The sequence below is a fragment of the Penicillium roqueforti genome (assembly GCF_015533775.1).
Source record: "Penicillium roqueforti strain LCP96 04111 chromosome Unknown scaffold_33, whole genome shotgun sequence".
Lineage (NCBI taxonomy): Eukaryota > Fungi > Ascomycota > Eurotiomycetes > Eurotiales > Aspergillaceae > Penicillium > Penicillium roqueforti.
In genome coordinates, this window is record NW_024067597.1 from 42,848 (window position 1) to 65,507 (window position 22,660).

Consider the following 22,660-nt stretch of genomic DNA (forward strand, 5'->3'; position numbering starts at 1 on the left):
CTAGTAAAATTTTAAGGATAGATAAATTAGCTTAGAAATCCGAGTATAAAAGTTTCATCAAATCTTTCCTAAATTTAAGGGATACTAGTTATAAAATCATTTAATATAATAAGGATTTATTTTTCTAATAAGAAGATAATAGTTATTTTATTTATACCTATAGTTAACCGATTCTTCTAATATTTATATATATATATATCGTTTAGCTCTAAAACAAAATTCTAGTATAACTAGACCTTAGCTTAATATATTATTATAATATTGTTAACTAGCTCCTTAAACTTTAGAGAAGCTAACTAGTTTTTAGTATAGTAGGTATCGATATAGCTATATTAATAAATTTACTAGAGATAGTTTTAGGTCGGTATAGGCTATAACTCTAAAAACCATAGTTTCTAGAGAGCGATACTAGTTTTTAACGCTTTAAAACTATAGCTATTTAAAGGTTTTTAGAATCCCTAAGAATTACTTAATCTATATATTTAGTTCCCTAATCTCCTTAGCTATTCCTAATAGTAGTACTTTAAGGAATCTCTTAATATAGCTTCTATATCTCCTACCTATTCTAATCGATCTTACTCTATTAAAAAGTTAATATACTAAAAACGAGGTTATTATAAATTAAGCTTAATAAAAAAAGTGTCTAAATATAGTAAGATATATAATATAGATATCTATATAGGTATATACCTTCGGGAAACCAGCTAAGTATTTATCCTATTAGCGGATACTTTAGGATTTTAGGTATTCCTTAGCTTATAATTAGTATATCTCTAACTATACCTTTAATAAAAAGATAACTAACCTTTTAAGAATTCCTACTATCTATCCCTAATACTAGTAATAGACTAGGGTCTAGAGGAGCTTAATAAAGATATACTAAAATAATATATATAAAGTTATATAACTAAAGGGGAACTTATACTAGACTAAAATATTTGCAATTAATATCTTATATATAATATTTTCTATCTATAAATTAGAATAGCTATTATATTAATAGATTAGGAATTAGTAAGGCCCTAAGGGTAAAGTATAATAACTTATAGTTCTAAAGTAGAATCTCTATACTAAATAAAGAGTTCGCGGTATATTCTTATATAGGTTATTTATAACTACTTATAGGCCTAAGGATAGGGGAAAGTAGATAGCCTATATAGTCAGCCTATAGCATATATAATTCGAGCGTAGTATAGACAAAGTGACTTCTAGAGGTATAGTATAGAAAAGGCTGTATATAAATAAATGAGAAGTTTTCGTAAAGGTTAGAGAACTATTAACTAGTTATAAATCGATAAGGTATATATAGCCTAGAAAATATGGCAGAAATAGGCTTAGTATAGGGCTTATATAAGATATTTCTAACCTAGGTAAAATTAATTTTTTACTCTAGACTTAGGGGTTACCTAGGTATTAGGAAAAATACACTGATTTAGAGTAGAGACTACTGTCTACCTAATAATATTCAATAAATACTTTAGTTATTTGAAAGGAAAAGAATTATTTCATTTTTCCTAAGACAACCGATTATTTAATTAACAGCTATAAGTTTACTTACTATTAGCCCTTAGTTCTTACCACTATAGGCCTTATTCTTATTTAATTAAGCAGCTTATCCGAATATATAATATTCTCATATATTATAACATTATTTGCACAACTATATAGGTTTCTTTAAACCATATCTATTAGCCTTAGAATTTACGTATAGTTATCTACTTAGGATCTAAGTCTAGGTCAAGTATTATATATTTTAAATAGGATATAAATAAATTGGTTTTTTTTTCTCTCTAAGAACTTTCTTTCTATCTCATATTTCTAAGTAACTTATAATTTAATAATTAGTTATAAGTTTACCTACTAGTTAAGAGGGTATATAAAGTGGTAGTTAAAGTATAGTAGTAAACTAAGGGCCCCTTCCCTACCTAAAGTATAAGTCTATATATTTTATAATCTATTTATATCCCTAGCTTACTAACTAAAAATTATTTTAACCTACTTACTAGTACCTCTGCTCTATTCTAAGACTTTAGGTAAGAATAGAGAACTTAAACTTATTTTTCCTAAGTTATACTAATACTATAATCTTTACTCTATACTTTAACTATCCTAGCTTATAGTAGAATTGGACTTACTCTAATAAGGTAACTATATTCTAGGCTATATATAGCTATATATAGATATAAGAAATATATATATAATTACTTATATATATTAAGCCTATAGGGTTAAGAATATATTATATTCTAGCCCTACTTTTATATATATAAACTAGTATTACTTCTATTATACTTATAATAATAGGGCTTATAAACCTTCCCTTATATATTTATAGAGTACCTATTTATATATAGTACTTAATTGTAATCTCTAGATATAATCTAAATATCTATAAAATAGCTATATAGTATCTCTTTATAGCTCTTTTAGAAACTTATAAATATATTAGACTCTCTTATTAGACTAAAAATTTGTTTTATATATTAGTAAACCTATAAATATTTATAGTTTAATAAAGTCTTTTTATTATATCTTTTTCTAGTATTTAAAGCTATTTAAATATAAGCTAGTATATTATACCTTTAACCTTTAATAGTAATAGCCTTTAGAGCTTTCTTAAGTAAATTAATATACTAGCTTTAAGTCCTAAGTCCTAAGCTATATTAGTTATAATTAAAGAATTTAGCTATTAGTATAAATAGGTTTTTACTAGAAATAAGGAGCTAAGGAAAGCCTAAAATAAGATCTTTAATCTAAAGGAAAGAAAGTAAGTTACTATTAAGGAGATATTTATAGCTAATAAGAGGGAAAAGGTAAAGTAAAAAGAAGCTCTTAGTTAAGTTAACTTACTTTATATATTAGTTAAATAGAAGGACTAATCTTTTACTAAATATTCTAAGTAAGTATAAGAGCTCTAGTAGTAGATAGATAATCTTAAGTTATCCTACTTATTAGAGCTTAGTAAAGTTTCTTAATTAGCTAAAGATATTAGTATACTTTAATAGAATTTAAAAGAGAAAGATAAGATTATTAATAAAATAAAGACTATTAGATTAAGTCTTAAAATAATACTTTTATTAATATAGTAGAAAATAGAAGAGTTAAAAGCTAAGAAAGTTATATTAAATAAAGAATTATAAATAAGCTAAGGCTAACTCTAGAATATCGAAAGCTTTACTATTCTATAATTAGAGCTTAATAAAAGCTTAATATAAGTTATATATAGATATTTAGTAATATTTATATACTAATATATTTTACCTAGTTTAATAAACTTTTTAGATCTTTAGATCTTTACTTTAAGTAAGATAACTACTATCTTAAAGGAGGATCTTATAGAAAAGATCTTAAAGGTATATATATATCTAGCCCTTTCTATAACTTATCTACTTATTTATCTATCCTAAAGGATATATCTATCTAGGAAAAGCTTTAAAAAGAGAATACTAGGTTTTCTTAGTAATATATCCCTATAATACCCTTAAACTTCCCTAAAGCTAAAGGGATATACCTAGCTATAACCTTAGCTATTCTTTTAAGGGAAATTTATAAAAATATCTTCTAGCCTAATTATATTTTACCTAAAGATTCTAAAATCTATAGAATCTTTAGTTACCTTACTAAGAATAATACTAAGAAGGAAAGTTTTTACTAATATATTCTTCTCTTACTTAGTCTTAATACTAAAGAGAGTCTTCTCTAAATAAGGGTTTAGATAGTAGTCTATAATATATTATTATATCTATAGAAAATACTCTTAGAAACTTAGTATAATTTAATCTATATAAATATAGAGAGGATTATATAAAAAGTAGCTAACTTTTAGCTTTTAATCTAATATACTTAGTAGAGATATAAGATAGAGTTTAATCTAATTAATCTTAAAGATAATAATTAGAAGCCTTTTCCTTTCTTAAGAGATAATATAGTCCTAAATTACTAAAACTAGGTTACTCGAGATATAAATATTCTAACTGTATTTCTATATATCTTACTAGTAAAAGATAGTAATTATAACCTATTAACTTAGATAACCTAGTTATAAAGTTTATAGAAGCTTTATATAGTAGTAGAGTATAAAGCTAGTTAAATATTAACTAGTTTAGTTATTCCCTAGAGGTTATCGACCTACTCTAGGTAGAAGTCTATTACTTATAATAATAAGCGATTAAATAGTACCTCTTTTTTAGATAAAAGATAGCTATAGCCTTTATAATTTAGTTAGGAAAGTAATCCTTATACTTATCTATAGAGTTTTACCCTACTATTATTAGTAATTATAAAGTAAGTAATAAATAGAGATTAGGGATTTTTTACTTATATATCTTACTTATACTTATTTTATTCTAATTATATAATATTTATTTAATAGCTATTACTATATTAACTATTAAGTTTATTATAGTAGTAGTAGTAGTATTTATTTATATTAACCCTTATAAAGTAATATATAAGTTTATTATAGGCCCTTAAAAATATCTTTATTACTCTAATAACCTAATTTAGACTAGTAGTACTCTAAACAATAGTATAAGAGAAGCCGATTATATTATATTAGCTAGACTTTAGCTTAACTAATTTCCTAAATCGCCTTTTATAGTACCGCTTATTTTTAAGTCTATAAATAATTACTTTAGTTACTTACTAGTTTATTTAAGGATATAGAATAATAGAGGTTTCTAAAATCTTTCTTTAAGTAATTTTATAGCAAAAAGCTATAATAGTCTAACTTTATTATTAACTATAAATAAGAGGGACTAATATAGGATATAATAAGCTAAAAGTAGTTAGTATTTCTATATACTCTACTTAGAGTTTCTTATTTAAATATAAATAATCTATAAATATATTATTATTAGAATAGTAAGGACCTATATCTAATATAGCTTACTCTAATAGACTTTATTATAAACTAAGTTTATTTTAGGTAATACTAACTATAAAAAGGCTAGTATAATATAGGAATTAAGCTATATTATTAGAGATAGTTTTTTTATAATATCTATAAAGAACCTAATTAATTATATATTTAAACTATACTTATAGTATATAGTCTCTTATACTTTATTAGAAGTATAAGGTATATATTTTAGTTACCCTAACCTCTTATAATAAAAGTTAACTTCTAAAGTAGACTAAAATATAAATCTATACTTAGCCTAGTTAATTATAGTTTAGAATAGTCTTATAAGTATAAAAAAAAAAGTAAATATTTAATCTACTAAGTTATAGCTACCCTATTAAAGTATAACTATAGTATATACTTTATTAATATATTATAATAGCTATTATTCTTTATATCTAATCTAACTTAGTAGGGCCCTAATTAAATTATTTTATAACCCTTAGTTTATATATCCCTAATCCCTTTTTCCTTCTCTTTTCCTACTTATTTTATAGTATATTCTCTAAAAGTAAGGATAATAATTATTATAGTTATCTATAGTAGTAGTTCTAAAGTACTTATATCTAATAACTAGTCTATTTAAGAGATAGTTCTTAATAGATATAAAGATTTACTTACCTAATAGGTAGAACCTATTTAGACTACTAGATAGGCTATATAATATCGACTAGGATAATATATATTTACCTCTCTTATAAAATATACCCCTCCTTATCCCTACTATCTATTAACTTATTAGTATAACTTAGCCTTAGGATATATAAAAGTCTTATATCTAAGCTAATATAAAGTATCCTTAGTAGTCTAAATTTTAGATACCCTTTATACTAACTAGTATAACTATAATAGCCGCTAAATATATATACCTTTACTCTATAATAATAGATAATACTAGTAAATAGCGTTTTAGAATATATTAAACTAGATATTAGATATAAATAAAAAATAAGAATTAGGAACTTCGGCTTTTTATATAACTACGCTTTATATAAGTTAGCGATTAGTATAGGAGATATTATACTTTTTAAGGAGTAGTATAAATAATTTCTTTAAATAGTTAAATTACCTAAAGAGTAATAACCGAGACCTTCTATATAAGATACCCTTTACTCTATCTATCGATAAGCTCTTACTAAAGATAAATATTAAAGTTACCTCTAGGAGCTAATACCTTTATAAGGTTTAGTACCCTAGTTACTATAGAGTAGTCTAGCTAAAGGTTTTCTTTAGGACTAGGTATACTATAGATAATACTATATTCTAAAGAGTATTAAATCACTCTAATAAATAACCTAAGGGTATCTCCTTCCTAGACTAAAATAAAGGGGTAAACTATAAGAAAGATATTACCTTTAGGTTAAAGAGTAATAAAAATAGACTTATTCTATATTATTTCTACCTTTAGCTATAAGTTAAAGAACCTACTAAATATAATAGCTAATAGCTTATATAATCTACTTAATTAGAATATAGTTTCCTCTATACTAGAGAACTATAGATTAATAGTACTATTCTATATATTTTTAGGAATACTAAGTCTATCTATTATAAGTGGCTAGTTTAGCTATAGTCTTTCTATAAAATTACCCTTACTCTCTTTAGCTATATACTCTTCTAACTATTTAATATAGAAGGTATATCTTTCTTCCTAGTTCTAGACTATCTCTACTAAAGAAGCCCTAGATTCTAATAAGTAGCTTTTATAGAAGTAGTTAAATTCCTTTATATAATATAAGAGAATTTTATTAATACCTATATTCTATATCTTAAATAGTTATTTCTAAAAAAGATAGTACTACTATTAATTAGTAAGGCTAAGTCTATAACCTACTTCCTATATAAAGCGCTTAGTAGTGACCTTCTTAGCTATTATAAATTTATTAAAAGGGCCTTTAGATATTAGTAAATCCTTTAGATTAAGGAGCTTAGCGCCTTTTTTAATAATTTCCTAATATATAGTCTTATTAAATTAAGACTAGATACTATTACTTACTAAGAATATATTCTCCTACTTAATTAGCTAGACTATATTAGGGTATTATAACTTAATAATATTATCTATAAAACTCTAAATTACCTTAACCTTTATTATTATAATTACCTACTTTAAATAGTATCTATATCTTCTAAGTAGATTATTAAGTTTAATATAGTTAATAAGTATATTCTTAATAATACTTTATAGCACTTTTCTACCTTAATAGTTATATAAGTTAGTTAAAGGTACTATAGCTAGGAGTAAGTTTATCGCTATATTCGCTTTATTAGTTAATAGGGAATTAGTTAGTATATCTCCTAGAGGTAGTATAGTATTATTTATCCCTTATACTATTACTTTAAGAGTAGTCTTATCTTTTACCTTAACTTTATTCTTCCTTTTCTTTTTATAAGATAGTATATCTAGCCCTATATATTCTACTCTACTTTATTTTTTAGGTATAGGGAGGAACTGATAAGAGCTATACTTTACTTTAGAAGCTAGACTAGCTATAGGAATAGGAGGAAGAGGTAGTAGATCTATTATTCCTACTTACTATCTTATTTAGTAGACTATATATATTAGTAGAAAGTTACTCTAATAGTAGTCTAGGGGCTTACTAAAGTTAGAAATACTAAGTATATATTACCTAATAGGCTTATTACTATAGTTACTAATTTTATATATTACTAGTAGCTCCTAGATTTTCTCTACTATTAAAGACTAAAAGGTTTCCTCTATAGTTAATTATATAGTAGGTATAAACTCTAACTAGGAGATATTAGGGAAAGGAGAGATATTAGGCTACTACTATTTTCGGTTATATAGGAACCACTAATCTATATTAGGTAATATAGGTCTAGACTATAGCTAATAGAATAAAATAGAAAGAAAGGGAATAAATAGTATATATCTTATAATATAATATATTATCTCACTACTAGTAATTTATCTATATACTCTTCCTATTATAATATTACTTTAGTAATAGTATATTATATAGGTTTCTTTAGTATATCGGTCTCTTTTACTTTCTTATACTCTTTAGACTACTACTTCCTCTTAGCTTTCTACTTTACTAGTTCTAATTTAATAAAAACTACCTCTCTCTAAACTTAAGATAGTAATATAGCTCGCTCTGAAAAAGACGACTCTCTAATATATCTATAAAATATCTCGACTTTCTATATCTCTAGGTATACTTTTATCTACTAAAGGACTAGAAGCTAATAACCTAAGCTATATTATATATTATATTATTCTAATTAAATATAGATCTTTATAAAAATCTTCTTATTTTATTAAATTACCTAAATCTCCTATTTATATCGTATCCTAAAGCTATAGCTTTCTGAGCCTAAGATACTACCCTTAGTATAAAATTAAGGGATAATCTATCTAAGTCGCTTGTATATTAAATTAAAGATATACTTATAATAGAGGATATTTAAATATACTTTATATAAGTAGAAAGTCGAGGTATCTAATATATATTATATACATAAACTAACGTAAACGAGCCTCCTTAATAGAGGTATACGAGAATACCTACCTCTTAGAGCTTTAAGCACTAATCCTATACTATCGTAGCCTCTAATAATAAGACTATAGTCCTTAATAAGTGGTATATAAGTTAGTATTATAGGAATAAAGGCAGGAACTCTGCAGTATTACTAAATTTAATTCAGGAAGGAACTACTCTGATTTATATTAAGATAAGTACTAACCGCTTTAGGATACTAATCATACTTAAAATATATGGCCTCAAGAATTTCTAGAGCTAGGACCTACTAGTAGAAAGCTGATCGGACTAGTTCTTCAGCTAAGCTCTAACACACTTTTATTAAGGTATAACTCTTCTATTCGAACAAATCGATAGATAACTGCAGCTCTCTTAAATTATAAAGATATTTACCTAAGAGCAAAAGAAGGACGGAAGCAGGTAGAAGAACGTGAGAAGCAATCATAAGGGAGACAAAAAGCAGAAGAGTATACTAATATACCTCTTTTACAGAGCTTTTACAGTACCACTATAGCGTTCGCTCCCGCCAGTTATAAGTTCTATTACTAGATAAATTATATAGCTAGATTTATTAGTTTTACACCTCCCTATCAATTAACTGCAATAGCATAGAAGATAGTGATTTCTATTATCTATCAGTACTTCAGTATAAAATATTTTTCAACTATTATAAGAATACCGCGGTACTTTATACTCCTATAAACTTCACTAGTAGATAACTAAGCTTTATACAGTGTACCACGTTTATTTCTCAGGCTCCTATATCGCTACTTAGAACCGTGATTACCTTACTCTAGATTAAGGTATATATCTCTTATAGTCTAATTTATTGCAGGGTAGCTTATCTTTCTTCTATATAGGGCGAATTTAATTATAAGTAACTATATACCTCCTAATTTAGCGGCTCTTTATAGTCAAGCTTCAAGCTTCTTCCTACTTTACTTATAAAGCTTCTAATGAAACTGTGGACTAGTCTGATACTTAGCTCTATACAGCCTCTAATATACTTTTTAGTATAGTAAGTAGGAGAGTGAAAGGAAAAGTAACAGCTATTCTTTATATAAAGTCTATAGGCACAAATATACTATAAGAAGGACTCTAATAGACCTATAAGCTCTAGTATAAGCCTTAGGCGATATAGATATCTACTTATATCTACTGATAATATAGTTATATTATATAGTAAGTTATTAAGTTAGGTTATTAAAGATAAGTTATTAAGAAAGGAGGGGTCTAGGGCTATATAACTAGATTATATTAATATTAAGTCTATATATTTTGTTTTACTTATATTATAAAAACAGTTAACTAGCTAAAGTGGTCTTAATCTAGCGCCTATACAGCTTTTAGTCTCTTATAACTACTAAGAATCAAGAATTTCAGTTATAATAGACCGCTGCACGTTTTTAATATCTAGTATCGAATATAAGACTTATCGACTTACTATCTATTACTATAGAGTTAGCATAATAGCTAGATAGGACAGGAAATTAGTAACTAATATTATATATTTCCTTAATAAAGAAATACCCTCTTCTAATAATACAGTCTATAATATAGTCTCGAAAAGATTTATCTTAATCGGTCGCTATCTTCTATAGAATCCTACCTATTCTTATAATAAGGTAAGTTATAGCGGCAGCCCAGATATTAATTAGCCTAGGATCAAATTCCTTATATAGATATTGTTCTAGCGATATAAAAGGGTGTGAACCGCGATATATCCTAGATATATATACCTAGTTTTCCTACCTAAGGCAGAAACATTTAGCGCTCCTAAAATCGGAAATTTTTAGGCAGCTATTAGAGCTAAGAAGAAGATTCTCCGGCTTTAAATCGCGATAAGTAATTCCTGTCTTATAAATATAGTTAATACTATATATAAGCTGTTTAAAGAAACAATCGGCCTCTAACTCTTCTAGATAACTAGATATAGCTACTAAAGAATACAGATCCCTACTAGAGTAATACTCTAAGTATTTATAAAAGCTATTATTTCCTATTTAAAGTAACTCGAAAGTCCAAACAATATTTTAATATTATAATAAAAAGGATATATAAAACTCGGATTTAACGTGCCTCTAGTAAGCTATTTCAGTTATTTATACTTTACAGCGGAAGATTTTAAGTATATAAAAGCGATAAATATTCGGGTTCTACTCTTAGATTTTGTGTAATAGAAAAACGGCCCTAAATAAGCCATGACCTAGAATATCGTATATATCCCTATATTTCTAGGCTATAAGTGCTATATTTTCCCCAGCCATAACGCCAGTTTTTTGATTCTCTATCCACTATTTCTATTCTGAATCCACGGACAGTTGTAAGTAAGGTTTTATAATTATCCCCTTCTAGTATTTCTAGTTTATCTTTCGATTCTCTTTACAGAAGAGTCTTTTCGACAATAGTGGTCTTAGAAAGTAGCAGTGATCCCCGTTCTCAAGTATAAACCTTTTATTCCTAAAGATATATTTTCTAAACGTAGTGGTTAGGACTAGAATTATACTATCGGTTATCTCTATACCCACTTTAGAGTAGATAGAAGTTTAAGATATATAAGAATAATTGTATCCACAATCGCTAGGACCTCTATATTATCTTCCCAGAGTATAAGAACTAAAGTATTTAAAAGTTAACTGAAGTAGCTTTTAAAGATAAATAGGCATATTCCTATATCCTAATTAGCTAACTAGGCTTACTCTTAGTAAGTTAACGAAATTCTAACTTAATATACTTTAGTATATCAAGTTGTTTAGTTTACTAGGAGAGAATTTGTAGATAGGATAGATTAGATATATCACATATACTTTCGTAAGATAAGGTAGACTTCCTATATCGCACTAATAATTAGACTAGGGAATTAGCCACTACTCTAAATTCACTAATACCTAGTTCTTAGTCTTAGCAATTCTCTGTTTATAGGAACTAGGTATCCTTAGTATATAGAGACTGATTCTTAGCGCTTAGAAGTTCTCAGCAGTATTGCTATTATTAGGTAGACTCCAACTAGACTTACCGCGATTAGGATATTTCTTCGATTATAATTAAATATCGGATTATAATTAACTACTATCTAATAGCTACTAATCATAAGGCGACGTACCCACCTTATAGATACAGCCTAACGTCTCAGCACTAAGCCTATAACTAGTAATAGCTCCTATAAACAGTATAATATAGGTTACTACCTAGTAATCTACCGATAAACTAAAGCTTAATATAGGGCACTTATACCGACTCCTTATTATAACTAATCGCAGATATCGCATAAGACCTAATAAATATAAAGCCTATAATCCCTATATAGAGCTTATATCTAGTTTAATACTTTAGCTAGTAGATACTTTAGGTAAGACAGAGAAACAAGCGGCTTAGTAACCATTATGCCTAGCTATAGCTAGCTACTTAACTAAAATAATCTCTAATACTAGATAAGAAAAATGATATCGCGCCTAACTCTAGGTCAGGCAGTAGTCTACTAAGCTAGCCAGCTTATATACTGGCTTATAAGGATATAATCAAAGAACTCACTACTAAGCTAGACAATAGTCTACCCCTTAACAAAGTAAGTCATCGTTTCTAGCAATATGGTCCTAATTAACTAGATAAAGGGGAAGGTATATTGTTAGTCAAGATTTTTGTACAGCAGGTAGCTAACGCAATAATACTAGTAAGAGACTGCTATCCTCTTTAATTAAGCCGAGGAAACTAGTTAAAAATTGTCTAATTCTAATCTAGTCGTTTATTATAGGTACTGATTCTAGCCATAGCGGTTAGTTTTAGAATTCAGTCATAGATTAAGGGCAGAGTGATCTATATAGTTATTATCTTAAATATTGTTATTAGATTCTTTCAGAAGTATGCCGCTAAAAAGACTATAGAGTCATTACATTCGCTATTATTACCGACAGGGACTATCTCAAGAGGTAGACAGACATTCTCAGTACTATTATCTAAGATTATACCGGGTAATATAATTAAGCTAAGGATAGGGGATACTATTCTAGCGGATATTTAGTAAGATGATTCTAAAGTTATTAAAGGAATTGGTAGGCCTTTTACTAATAATATAAAAGCCTAGTTGAAATAGTTAACTTCGAGACCAATAAGGCTCTTCTGATAGGCGAGTCTTTACCTATCTAGAAGGAATACAACTCAACTTTAAAGAGGATACTAGGCCTAGAGACCACCTTAACATTACCTACAGTTCTAATACCGTTATTTATGGTCGTAGGTATAGTATGGTTATCAGTATAGGTATATTTACCGAAATTAGTTCTATTGCCCTCACATTATAGGCTAGCGGTAGTAAGCGTCGTCCTATTAAGCATAGTCCTAACGGCGAGACTAAGAAGCGGTAGTATATTTAGGCCTAGACTCTTATATAGATAGATACTATAGGTCGATTCCTTAGTATTAATATCGGAACTCTCTTATAAAGGAAGCTTTTAAAACTAGCCTATTTACTATTTAGAATTACTATTATATTTACCATTATTTATATAGCTATAAACTTATTCAGTAGTAGTAAGGAAGTTATTATATATACTATTACAACCGGTATTAGTATGATTCCAGTATATCTAGTAGTTATACTTACTATCACAATAGTAGTAGGTACTAAATATATAGTTAAGCGGAACGTGATTATTTATAAATTAGACTTATTAGAGGCACTCGGTACTATTATAGACATTTATTCCAATAAGATAGGTACTTTGACTTAAGGCAAAATGGTTATCAAAAAGGCATAGATCCTATCTTAGGGGATATACTCTGTCGGCTCGTCTAATAAGCCTTTTAATCTAACTGTTAGAGATATTACCTACACTCCTATTCTACCTTTGTAACTCATTAATAAAAAGGAAGGCCCCCCTATAGAAAGTATAGAAGGTCTAGTCTCAGGAAACCGCTAGCTAGAAGACTTCTTAGATATCGCGTCTATAGCAAACCTCTCTTACATTTATAAGTCTAAAGAGGGAGAATAGCACATATAAGGTAAACCTACAGAAATTACTATTTATATTTTTATATTAAGGTTCAACTGGAACCGCGACCGCTAGACTAAGGGTTAAGGTACAGTATAGTACCAAAAGGCTAAATTCCTATTTAACTCAACTATCAAAAAAATGTCCGTTATTTTCAACAAAGCTACCCTATATAAGGACCATATAATAGTATTTACTAAGGGTACAGTCGAGCGTATCGTAGCCTTATATACCTTAATTATCTAGGACTAGGATTCGTTAACCCCCGTCCTAATAACCAACAACTACCGCGAAAGGATACTCTAGAATATAGAGGAACTCGCTAAACAGGGACTTCGGGTATTAGCTTTAGCCTATCGATTGTACACTAACCAGGTATAACTACTTAAAGGTTCTAATCTAAATCGCAAAGATATAGAGAATGATTTATACTTCCTTAGACTAATTGGCTTATATAATTCCCTATACCCTGAGATAGTGGGCTTAATCTAGGCCTACTACCGGGTAGGTATAGTTATCTATATAGTTACTAGTGATTACCCTAGTACTGCCAAAGCGATTGCCTAGTAAGTAGGAATTCTTCTAGCTAGTTTTAATACTATAGCGGCTGATATCGCAGATACTATAGTTATAACTACCAGTCAATTCGATAACCTTACTAATAAGTAGGTAGATACGCTTCCGACCCTACCTCTAGTTATTATACAGTGTACTCTGTAGACTAAGGTATATATAATCGACGCCCTTTATCGCTATAGTTGCTTTATAGCTATAACTAGAAACAGAGTGAATGATTCTCCTTCGCTTAAGTATACTGATATTAGTATCACTATAGGGCAGGTAGGTTTAGATATAGCTAAAGATATATCTAATATTATACTTATAGATAATAACTTTGCCTCGATTCTTAATACTATTAAAGAAGGTCGTCGTATCTTTAATAATATTCAAAAATTCATACTTTATCTATTATTAGAAAATATCGTATAGGCCTATACCTTACTTATCGGATTAGCTTTCAAAGACACTGATAATCAATCTATCTTCCCTCTATCGCTAGTCGAAATTCTCTAGATTATTATAATCATATCGGGTATACCTAATATAGGCCTTAGAATAGAGGTAGCTATACCTAATATTATAAACCGTCCTCCTTAGAGTAAGTAGGGTATATTTACCTAGGAGGTAATTATTAATATTCTAGTTTATAGTATCTAGACTATAGCCCTCTGCCTAGCAGTATTCTCTATCTATATATAGGGATTCGGCGACAGTAACCTGGCCTATAGCTATAATAAGGAATAGTCAGAAGAGATTAAAGACTATAAACTAGTCTTCTAAGTATATACTATAACGTTTATATACTTAACTTAGTTTATACTATTCCTAGCTTAGGAAATAGTTAACTTATACCGCTCGTTTTTCTATATATAGCCAAAATCTAAGAAATACTTTACCTAATAGATATACGATATCTAGCAGAATAAGTTCCTCTTCTAGTCTATTATAGCCGGATAGATCACTATATTCCCTATTCTCTATATCCCTATTTTAAACGATATTGTCTTCAAATATAAACCTATTACCTAGGAATAGGGTATCGTAGTAGTTAAGGCTATCCTATTCTTTATTGGAGTCGAAGCCTAGAAATAGGCTAAGCGAGTCTTCTTTCATTATAGAGCGAGAAAGAGCCCGCACTTAACCCCCTTAGAATAAATCCCTAAGCAGCCCTAATATATACTTTCCTTAGCCTAATATCAACCGGAGCTAGGGAATAAACACTATCTTAGTACACACGTATTATAGGAAACCACTTACTAGAAAACAGAATATTATTTTATAGAAATTACAGGTATATAGAGGAGAAGGGAAATTCTAGAGGAGGTATTATAACAGATTATAGGTAGGTTAGGCTTAAGGAGTACATTGCCCCTAGGGGTTATTTTCTTATACACTAAATATATACTTGGTTCGATTAAACTTTATTTCTAGAACTTTACTAAGAATACAAATAAGTAAGAGGAGAGAACTTATAGTAGGTAAATTATAGAAATAATTAATATAAGGGGGTAGGTAGCCGGTAGCCTTAGAAGAGAGGGAATTTGAAGCAGCGATATATAGGGCTGGTATACCATATAATCAGAGTTATTAGTTAGTGCCTTACTTCCTCTCACTTATTAAAGCCCCACAACTGCTCAGAAACACATTGAGGTCATCACTGACTCTGAGCTCGTACTAATATCTACCAGTGAGCCTAAGTCTAAGCGCCCTTATTAAAGCGACGGTATCCCAAGTAGGAAATCCCTATCCGCCAGGGAAAATTTGGTATATATATACTGGAAAGCTCCTGTCGGTGAGTCCTGGTCAGGGCGGATCATGCTTAGTGAGCAAGAGCATGATCGTGGTTTCTCTTTTCCCTAAAGCCCGGGAGTGCCTGGGTATAGGATGTCGCACGTGACCTGGATGACAGATTAATCAATTGGTTCTCAACGGCCCGTCAGCAGTTGAGGTCCCCACATGTGATTGGTGACTAGCATGTCCGTAACAATGCGATTTGGCCTTCAACCCTCTCGGGCCATAAGATTAGTTCCCTGGAACCATTATTGTCATGTTAGAACACATTTGATGTTATATACCAATACTCTCAAATAAACCTATATCAATCTTTAAGTCTCTTCGACTGACACAGCGAAGGCTAGACACGGGCCGGTCGTCCCTTTGCTCGTTTTTTTACTTCCGCTCTTCCGTGTGGATGAGATGTACATCCGAGCGCGTCGTATCCTCGTCCCAAATGAAGCCAACTTCAATCTCTTTATCTGTCCCAGATTCTTATATATTAGTCGAAAGATTCCTATTATAACATTGTTATAATAGCACAACATTGTCATACAGAAATTTGCGAGCAAGACTTATGAGACTTCCTTCAGTCAAACTTGGTTTGAGCCTTATCCCTATCTGGGTGATCTTCTTCTAGGCGTTCGCCTGGGAGAACAATGGCACGGTCGAGCTTGTAGGGCAGTCCGCGGTGACGGCCTCGGATCATCATCACACAAATGACAAGCTTGCTGAAAACGGTAAACTTTCCAGATAGAGACGTAGAAACAGTTGGATACCCAAGACTAAGTCCAACGTTGCCACTTAATCGAAATCAGTCAAGGCAAAAGGAGTAAATACCGCATGGATAACTCACTATGCCGAGACAACTTCGAATAACACAGAAAATACAGAAAAGGCCTGAATTGGTTGAATTTTAGTATCGCGAAATTTGAGACCAATCACTTACTGGAATTGACGTATCTGCGATCTTGCCGGCCTCGGCGACGCAGATGCAAAAGCTGCCGAGGAAAATGTACCACAAGTCAAAGGTCAGTTGGTTCTGAATATGATTGACAATGTAAGACCGGCCGTTATGCTCGTCGATGTTACCGTCAGTGGTATATACACCCAGCGTTCTTTCTTCATAAACATTGGAAGCTCTGATGCTAATGGCAATCGGAAAAATCGCAATATACATCATGACCACCAAGCTGAATTGGACGGCTGGGCTCACATCAGCCAAGTTGAAAGTTGATGTACCCGTATGACGCGACGATGCGGCTTGGAAAATAGCAGCGAGGACTCGAGGACCGGGTGCGAGATTATTCACGGCGGGATTTTTCAAGTCCAGCACAATGATGAGAATAACATCGATTGAGTTCATAAGGAATAAGATTCCGAAGAGAATCCACGTCGGCCCGCTTGGGAAAAGCAGCGTATAGCACCGTCGCGGATGATCGAGCAGAAATCTTAGTGGATCTTTAAGAGAGGATTTAGCCGGGCAAAATTTGTAGAAAATCCAGATAATAAGTCGAAGAAGGCACGGATAACAAGTGTTCCCGGCAAATGCAAGGAAACTCATAAGGATCATTGGGAAAGTCGCATCTTGAAACGAAATCATCGAATCTGGTGTTAGAGTAAAGCCAAGATTGTCAATCATCGTCTGAGAGGAGTAAAAGCCCCTATCGCGCGGTAAACGAGATCAGCTTCTATACCGTTGATTATAGTTCATGGAGCCGACTTACCACCAAACATTGCCTTGCCCACATTCAGCAAGGTAATCACGGTATTTCGGATCCGCGTGCAGAATCCACCCCACAAGGCAGATTGCACCGAATAAATGCAGACCAAAGAAATATCCAACAACAATTTTTAACAGGAGCTTCAAGCTTCGATACTCGATACCGCCGAGTGTTTCCCGATCTTTGGCAGACAGATTATGGAACCGAGAGTTCCGGCCTATTGTAGCTTGTGAAGACATATGCGGCAAATTGAGCTGCTTTATGTCCCTCCGCTTTGTGGTTGGCATCCCTCGGTCAGAGCTAGAAAAGCCTCCCAAAATAAACACGGAGGTTACAACTCGCTCAAGGGTGTGAGTACGAGACTGCATGCTTCTAGTAGTCGGTCGACGACTAAGGACTTTCTCGGTTCGTCCTTGTAAGAACCAGGTTAGCGAAGCGATTAACTTGGAGTTACGTTTAGGCGCGACCTTATCAGGACTAACCATCATCTTCATCATGAAGCCTTTCATCAATCTCAGAAAACGAGGCACCTGTATAGTATTGTGAGAAACGGAGGAAGATATGAACCTGATTTGTGTATACCTCTTTCACGTTTCCACGGAGGCGGAATATACAGAGCTTTATCCTTGTCGGAAGACGGCCGATTGTCTTCAGCGAATGTAATGGTTTGCTTTGTCGGATTGATGTTCGAAACCGCTGTGTCATCGGCTTTTGCATCGTTCAATTCCAGGGAAACTCTGGTGTATGAGTTAGTACCCATTACGTTTGAGAGTCTGTAGCTGATCGATGGCATCGAAACCAACCTCGAAAATTTGTCCCAAGTCTCAACACACGCCTTTTCTTTTTCCGAGTCGTCTATTTCGTGGCTGCTAAATTGATCGTTTTGGGCTTCATCATCATGGTTATTCAAACTTTTTTTGTGCTTCAACTGTGCCTCTGCGTCTTGTTCGGGGGGAGCCTCTGGTCTCAAAAGGTTCGGAGCTATATTTTGGAGAAGCAAGTTAGTTCTCGATGATGGCGTTGGGTAGGGGGTTAGGTGGTGGAAGACTTCTAACCGATTGCTTTGAAGCGCTTTTCAAACCATCGAACCCGAAATACAATTACGATGATGTTGATGAACCCCAAGTTTCCTAGGATCGGAATGAGGTATAGGTACACTTGTTGGTAGGTCTTTAAAGATTTGACGTCGACACTTGACACCCATGGAAAGTCTTTGTTTAGCCGACTTATAAGGATGGAAAAAATAACAATAAAAACTCACGTATTTAGACCTGACTCAGTCGACGCGCTGGCTCCGAAAAAATAAGCATCGACAGCTTTCAGATTACCATGAGGATATATGATAACCAAGCTCAGAACGCTGAGGGTGATAATCCACGCATCTGCGAAGAAGGATTAGAAGGGGATATTGTGTAACTGCCGATGGACATACAATGCAGGGCGAGAAAGTTTATCGATGGCTTCCACATGGCACAAAACTCGCAGGATTGCTTTAGGAAGGGTTCTAAAGGGCCTGCCAAATTACATTATATAGCGCAGGCTTATCGCAATTTGAATAATTACCGATACAACATAAACCAGAGCGATAGAAGGATTTGAGTGTGAGGGATTTGCTAGGCAAATCAAGTTTGGCCCTGGGTCGCTGCTTGCGGCTTGACTAACTCGCTTCCGTGGCTAGCGCGCTCTTCGAATAAGCGAGGCTGAGCATCATATAGAAAGCTTTACCCCGTACAGTTAAATCAGCTGCCTGGGGCTTATTTTTAATATTCTAGTAATATCATTGGCCGAAGTGTCTCTCTCGTAGCACGCATTGCCTGGTAGATAACTTCTCTTTCTCGGCCTTGCGAAGCCTTCCATTCCAGCGGGACAAAGAGATATCAAGCGACTCGCTAGTGACAGTCGACGTAGCAGAGGGCCAACGAGCCAGACGTAATGGCTCGCTTTTCTAAGACGATGTTGACGAAGATTGGTCAACCATTAAGAAGGTAGGCGGGTAGGGTGCTAAGACATTAGCGTGGGAGTGGTACGAAGAATACCAAGTTCTCCTGAAATTGGTAGATTAAGCTCCGCTCCATTAATTTTGCAATCGAACCTGTGTTTGTCAAAAATATATCATGTCCTCTGAGCCAACCGTCTTGATGGGCTATCTACGGCATGAACTTCTTTTGGGTCACTAATCCACAAAAGCAGCCCCGCACGTGAGCGCTAACATTCTAAGGGAATCCACTTATGTAAACATGTCTTACATCTTGTACAGTAGTAGAAATATGATGATCATGATGGATCTGTATGGCGCAAAAAAATCCCGCTTTTTGCATCAAATGACTGTTTCCCGCCAGGCAAATCAAGGGAATACTTATATATGCAAGTTCAACCTCTCTGATATTACAATACCGACCAGCTTTTGTTTTATATAAAATGAAAGGAAAATATGTCAGCGACTCCAAATGGCCCAACAGCCTCCACTGCTGTCACCGCAGTCATATGCGCTGCCTTGATCATTGGTCTATGGTGAGTATTTACCAGACATTATCAACGAACCTTAAAGAGTCAAAATAACCTGTCTATTTATCTAGTTTCGCTGCCTTTACTCGTTGGTTCTGTTACATCCGAAGACGTTCCACAGAAGGAAATCCTGCGGCAGTTCCTCCTAGCGTTTTCCAGCTGCAGGCAAACCAGTCCAAAGTGCAGGAGAAACCTCTGACCGTAGAGGACCTCAACAAATACCTACCCATGATCGAATACAAAATGTGGAAGAGCCAACAATACGAACAAAGGTGCCATGTAAACATTTTATTTGCCTGCGGTACAGGCTTGTGCTAATGAGTGACATAGAATGAGCTTCCCTCAAACTGCGACTGAAGCTCAGAAGACCTTGTCGGACCCCAATGTATCAGCACTACTTCCCCAATCTCCCACCGAAGACCCAGTGCATTTGTCCAACTTGAATGCAAGTGTCGGGGCTCAAGGTCAAGTAAACCTTTCTGAGGAAGTTCGGAGTAAGGACAGACTTTTCGAATTCTCTCTTACCCCGAAAGCCCCTGAAAGTAGTTGTCAGACTATACAGAGTGCCGTATCTCCAGTTTGGCCGGTAGAAAAAACGGTTTCCGGTGATGCATGCGCTATATGCCTAGATACCATGGAAGATGAGATCAAAGTTCGCGGCCTCCCCTGTGACCATGCTTTCCATGTTGACTGTGTGGATAAGTGGTTACTCTGGCGTCGAGCGTGCTGTCCAGTATGCAGATATGCTTGTAAGATACCTCCGAAAGTGATGTAAAAAGAAATTGGATAGTATATTGCTTCTTTGGTCACAATGACCTGCCTGAATGCTTCATTTCCGAAGGTGTGTCCACCCCGCAAGAGGTATAGTACGTAGTCATCGCCACGAGAGCGATGTCTGACAACAAAGATTGGTTTCGCATCAAAAAAAAAAAGAAGAAGAAGAAGAAGAAGAAGAAGAAGAAGAAGAAAAGAAAACGGACGACTTGCTCCAAAGCCAACAAATCATCGATACGTTTCTTCACCTAATTGTTTTTTTGTGGCTCGGCACAAAAGAGGTGGGGCCTAGTAGCCTGCCATCATATTGGGTGAGAATACTTCGGTGTGATTGTCGAGCGTACTTCCTAGCTTTAGATTACAGGGATGGCTCAGACTCATCTGACAGCGGCGACTATTTTTTTGCCGCGTGAGGTGAGGCTTGGTCACGCCGTTCGGTTTCCCTTAGTGCGGACGATATAACAGGATGGGTGACCAAAGCGTGCTTATCTATTGGCGAGCACTGGTCTTCATGGGGAAGCTGGCGGGTACCGCCGCAAACGATAGCTAGCACACAAACCCAGGCGTGATTGTGTGGCAAATCCCTCACGCAAATACGCCGCTGTCCCGGGTAGTATTGCATGCGGCAATTATTAAAATCACGATAATGCCGCAACTATATATTGAGTTTGGCAGGCCTCTTCTCATTCTTCCACCTTTGTACAGTTCGGTGCGTCTTGTACTATGTGGAAACCACCAATAAAGTATCACCCGTGCATCGTATGTGCATTGGTAACTTCTAACCATCACTGACAGACCCGTGGATTATCACCCTCAGCGTGCTGAGCTTGGTTATCATATATCCTTATGGTAACCTGAAGGCAGTTAATGCTTATTTCTTCGGCGCCAGCGCGTCGGCCGAGTCGGGTCTGAATACGTGAGTGTTTTATTATCCTTTTCGATCTCAATGGTCCCGCTAAACGACGATACACTGTTGATGCGTTGATTTTCAGCGTTGACGTCAAGTTCTTGGAGACCTACCAGCAAATATACATATACCTCATTCTAATCCTGGGAAATTTGGGATTTATCAACATGATATGCTACATTGACCAGGCAAGTTTTCTGATTTGGCAAAGGGATTCTTTCTGCTTCCGCCTTTTCGTTCTCGTTGACAGCAAAGGTCTCTTCAATAGCGATTGTTTTCGTCTTCTTTATATCAAGGATCTCGCTTTGGGCTTTTCTTCAACTCCTCATCTCTGGTGAATTTGTTCCGCTGTTGGGAAACCTCATTAAACACGGCTGGGGCGATTAGAGATTAAGAGCTTGCAGCCAGTACTCTGATTGTTTGAAAAAGCTAAGTGGTCAGAAGAGATCAAAGACTGCGAACTAGTCTTCCGAGCACGTGCCACCACGTTCGTTTGCTTAACTTGGTTTACACTGTTTCTGGCTTGGGAGATGGTCAACATGCGCCGCTCGTTCTTCCGCATGCAGCCAAAATCCAAAAAATACTTTACACAATGGATGTACGATGTCTGGCGGAACAAGTTTCTTTTCTGGTCCATCTGGCCGGATGGATCACCATGTTCCCTATGATCTATATCCCCGTCTTGAACGACGTCGTCTTCAAACATAAGCCCATCACTTGGGAATAGGGTATCGTGGCAGTCGAGGCTGTCTTGTTCTTCATCGGCGTCGAAGCCTAGAAATGGACCAAGCGAGTTTTCTTCCGTCGCAGAGTCCGAAAATCTTCCATATTGAGTTCGTCCAGGGACGTCCCGGAGCATCCCTAACAAACATTTCCCTGGCCCAACATCAATTGGGGCCGGGGAACAAACCGCCACATGGTGCGTTAGCGCACATATCATGACTTACTAGAGACTTACTGGAAAAATCAACCATAGCAATTGTGAATACCGGGTATCGAGAGTGGATTGTGGAAATTTGTGG

The 22,660-nt window shown here is 33.5% G+C and overlaps 2 protein-coding genes across 2 annotated transcripts; one reads left to right on the forward strand and one right to left on the reverse strand.

The window, feature by feature from the left end:
- Positions 1–16,317: 16,317 nt before the first annotated feature.
- LCP9604111_8449 (potassium ion transporter) lies at positions 16,318–18,921 on the reverse strand (the record flags this gene model as incomplete). Its single annotated transcript, XM_039076593.1, has 10 exons — positions 16,318–16,531; positions 16,585–16,628; positions 16,678–17,392; positions 17,456–17,864; positions 17,935–17,982; positions 18,035–18,189; positions 18,256–18,433; positions 18,508–18,644; positions 18,714–18,834; positions 18,885–18,921. The coding sequence occupies 10 exons, from the start codon at positions 18,919–18,921 to the stop codon at positions 16,318–16,320; spliced, it is 2,058 nt and encodes a 685-aa protein (XP_038925508.1).
- Positions 18,922–19,883: 962 nt separating this feature from the next.
- On the forward strand, positions 19,884–21,556 carry LCP9604111_8450 (uncharacterized protein; the record flags this gene model as incomplete). Its single annotated transcript, XM_039076595.1, has 5 exons — positions 19,884–19,963; positions 20,029–20,229; positions 20,288–20,451; positions 21,407–21,474; positions 21,527–21,556. 5 exons carry the CDS (start codon positions 19,884–19,886, stop codon positions 21,554–21,556), a joined length of 543 nt encoding a protein of 180 aa, XP_038925509.1.
- Between the last annotated feature and the right edge of the window lie 1,104 nt (positions 21,557–22,660).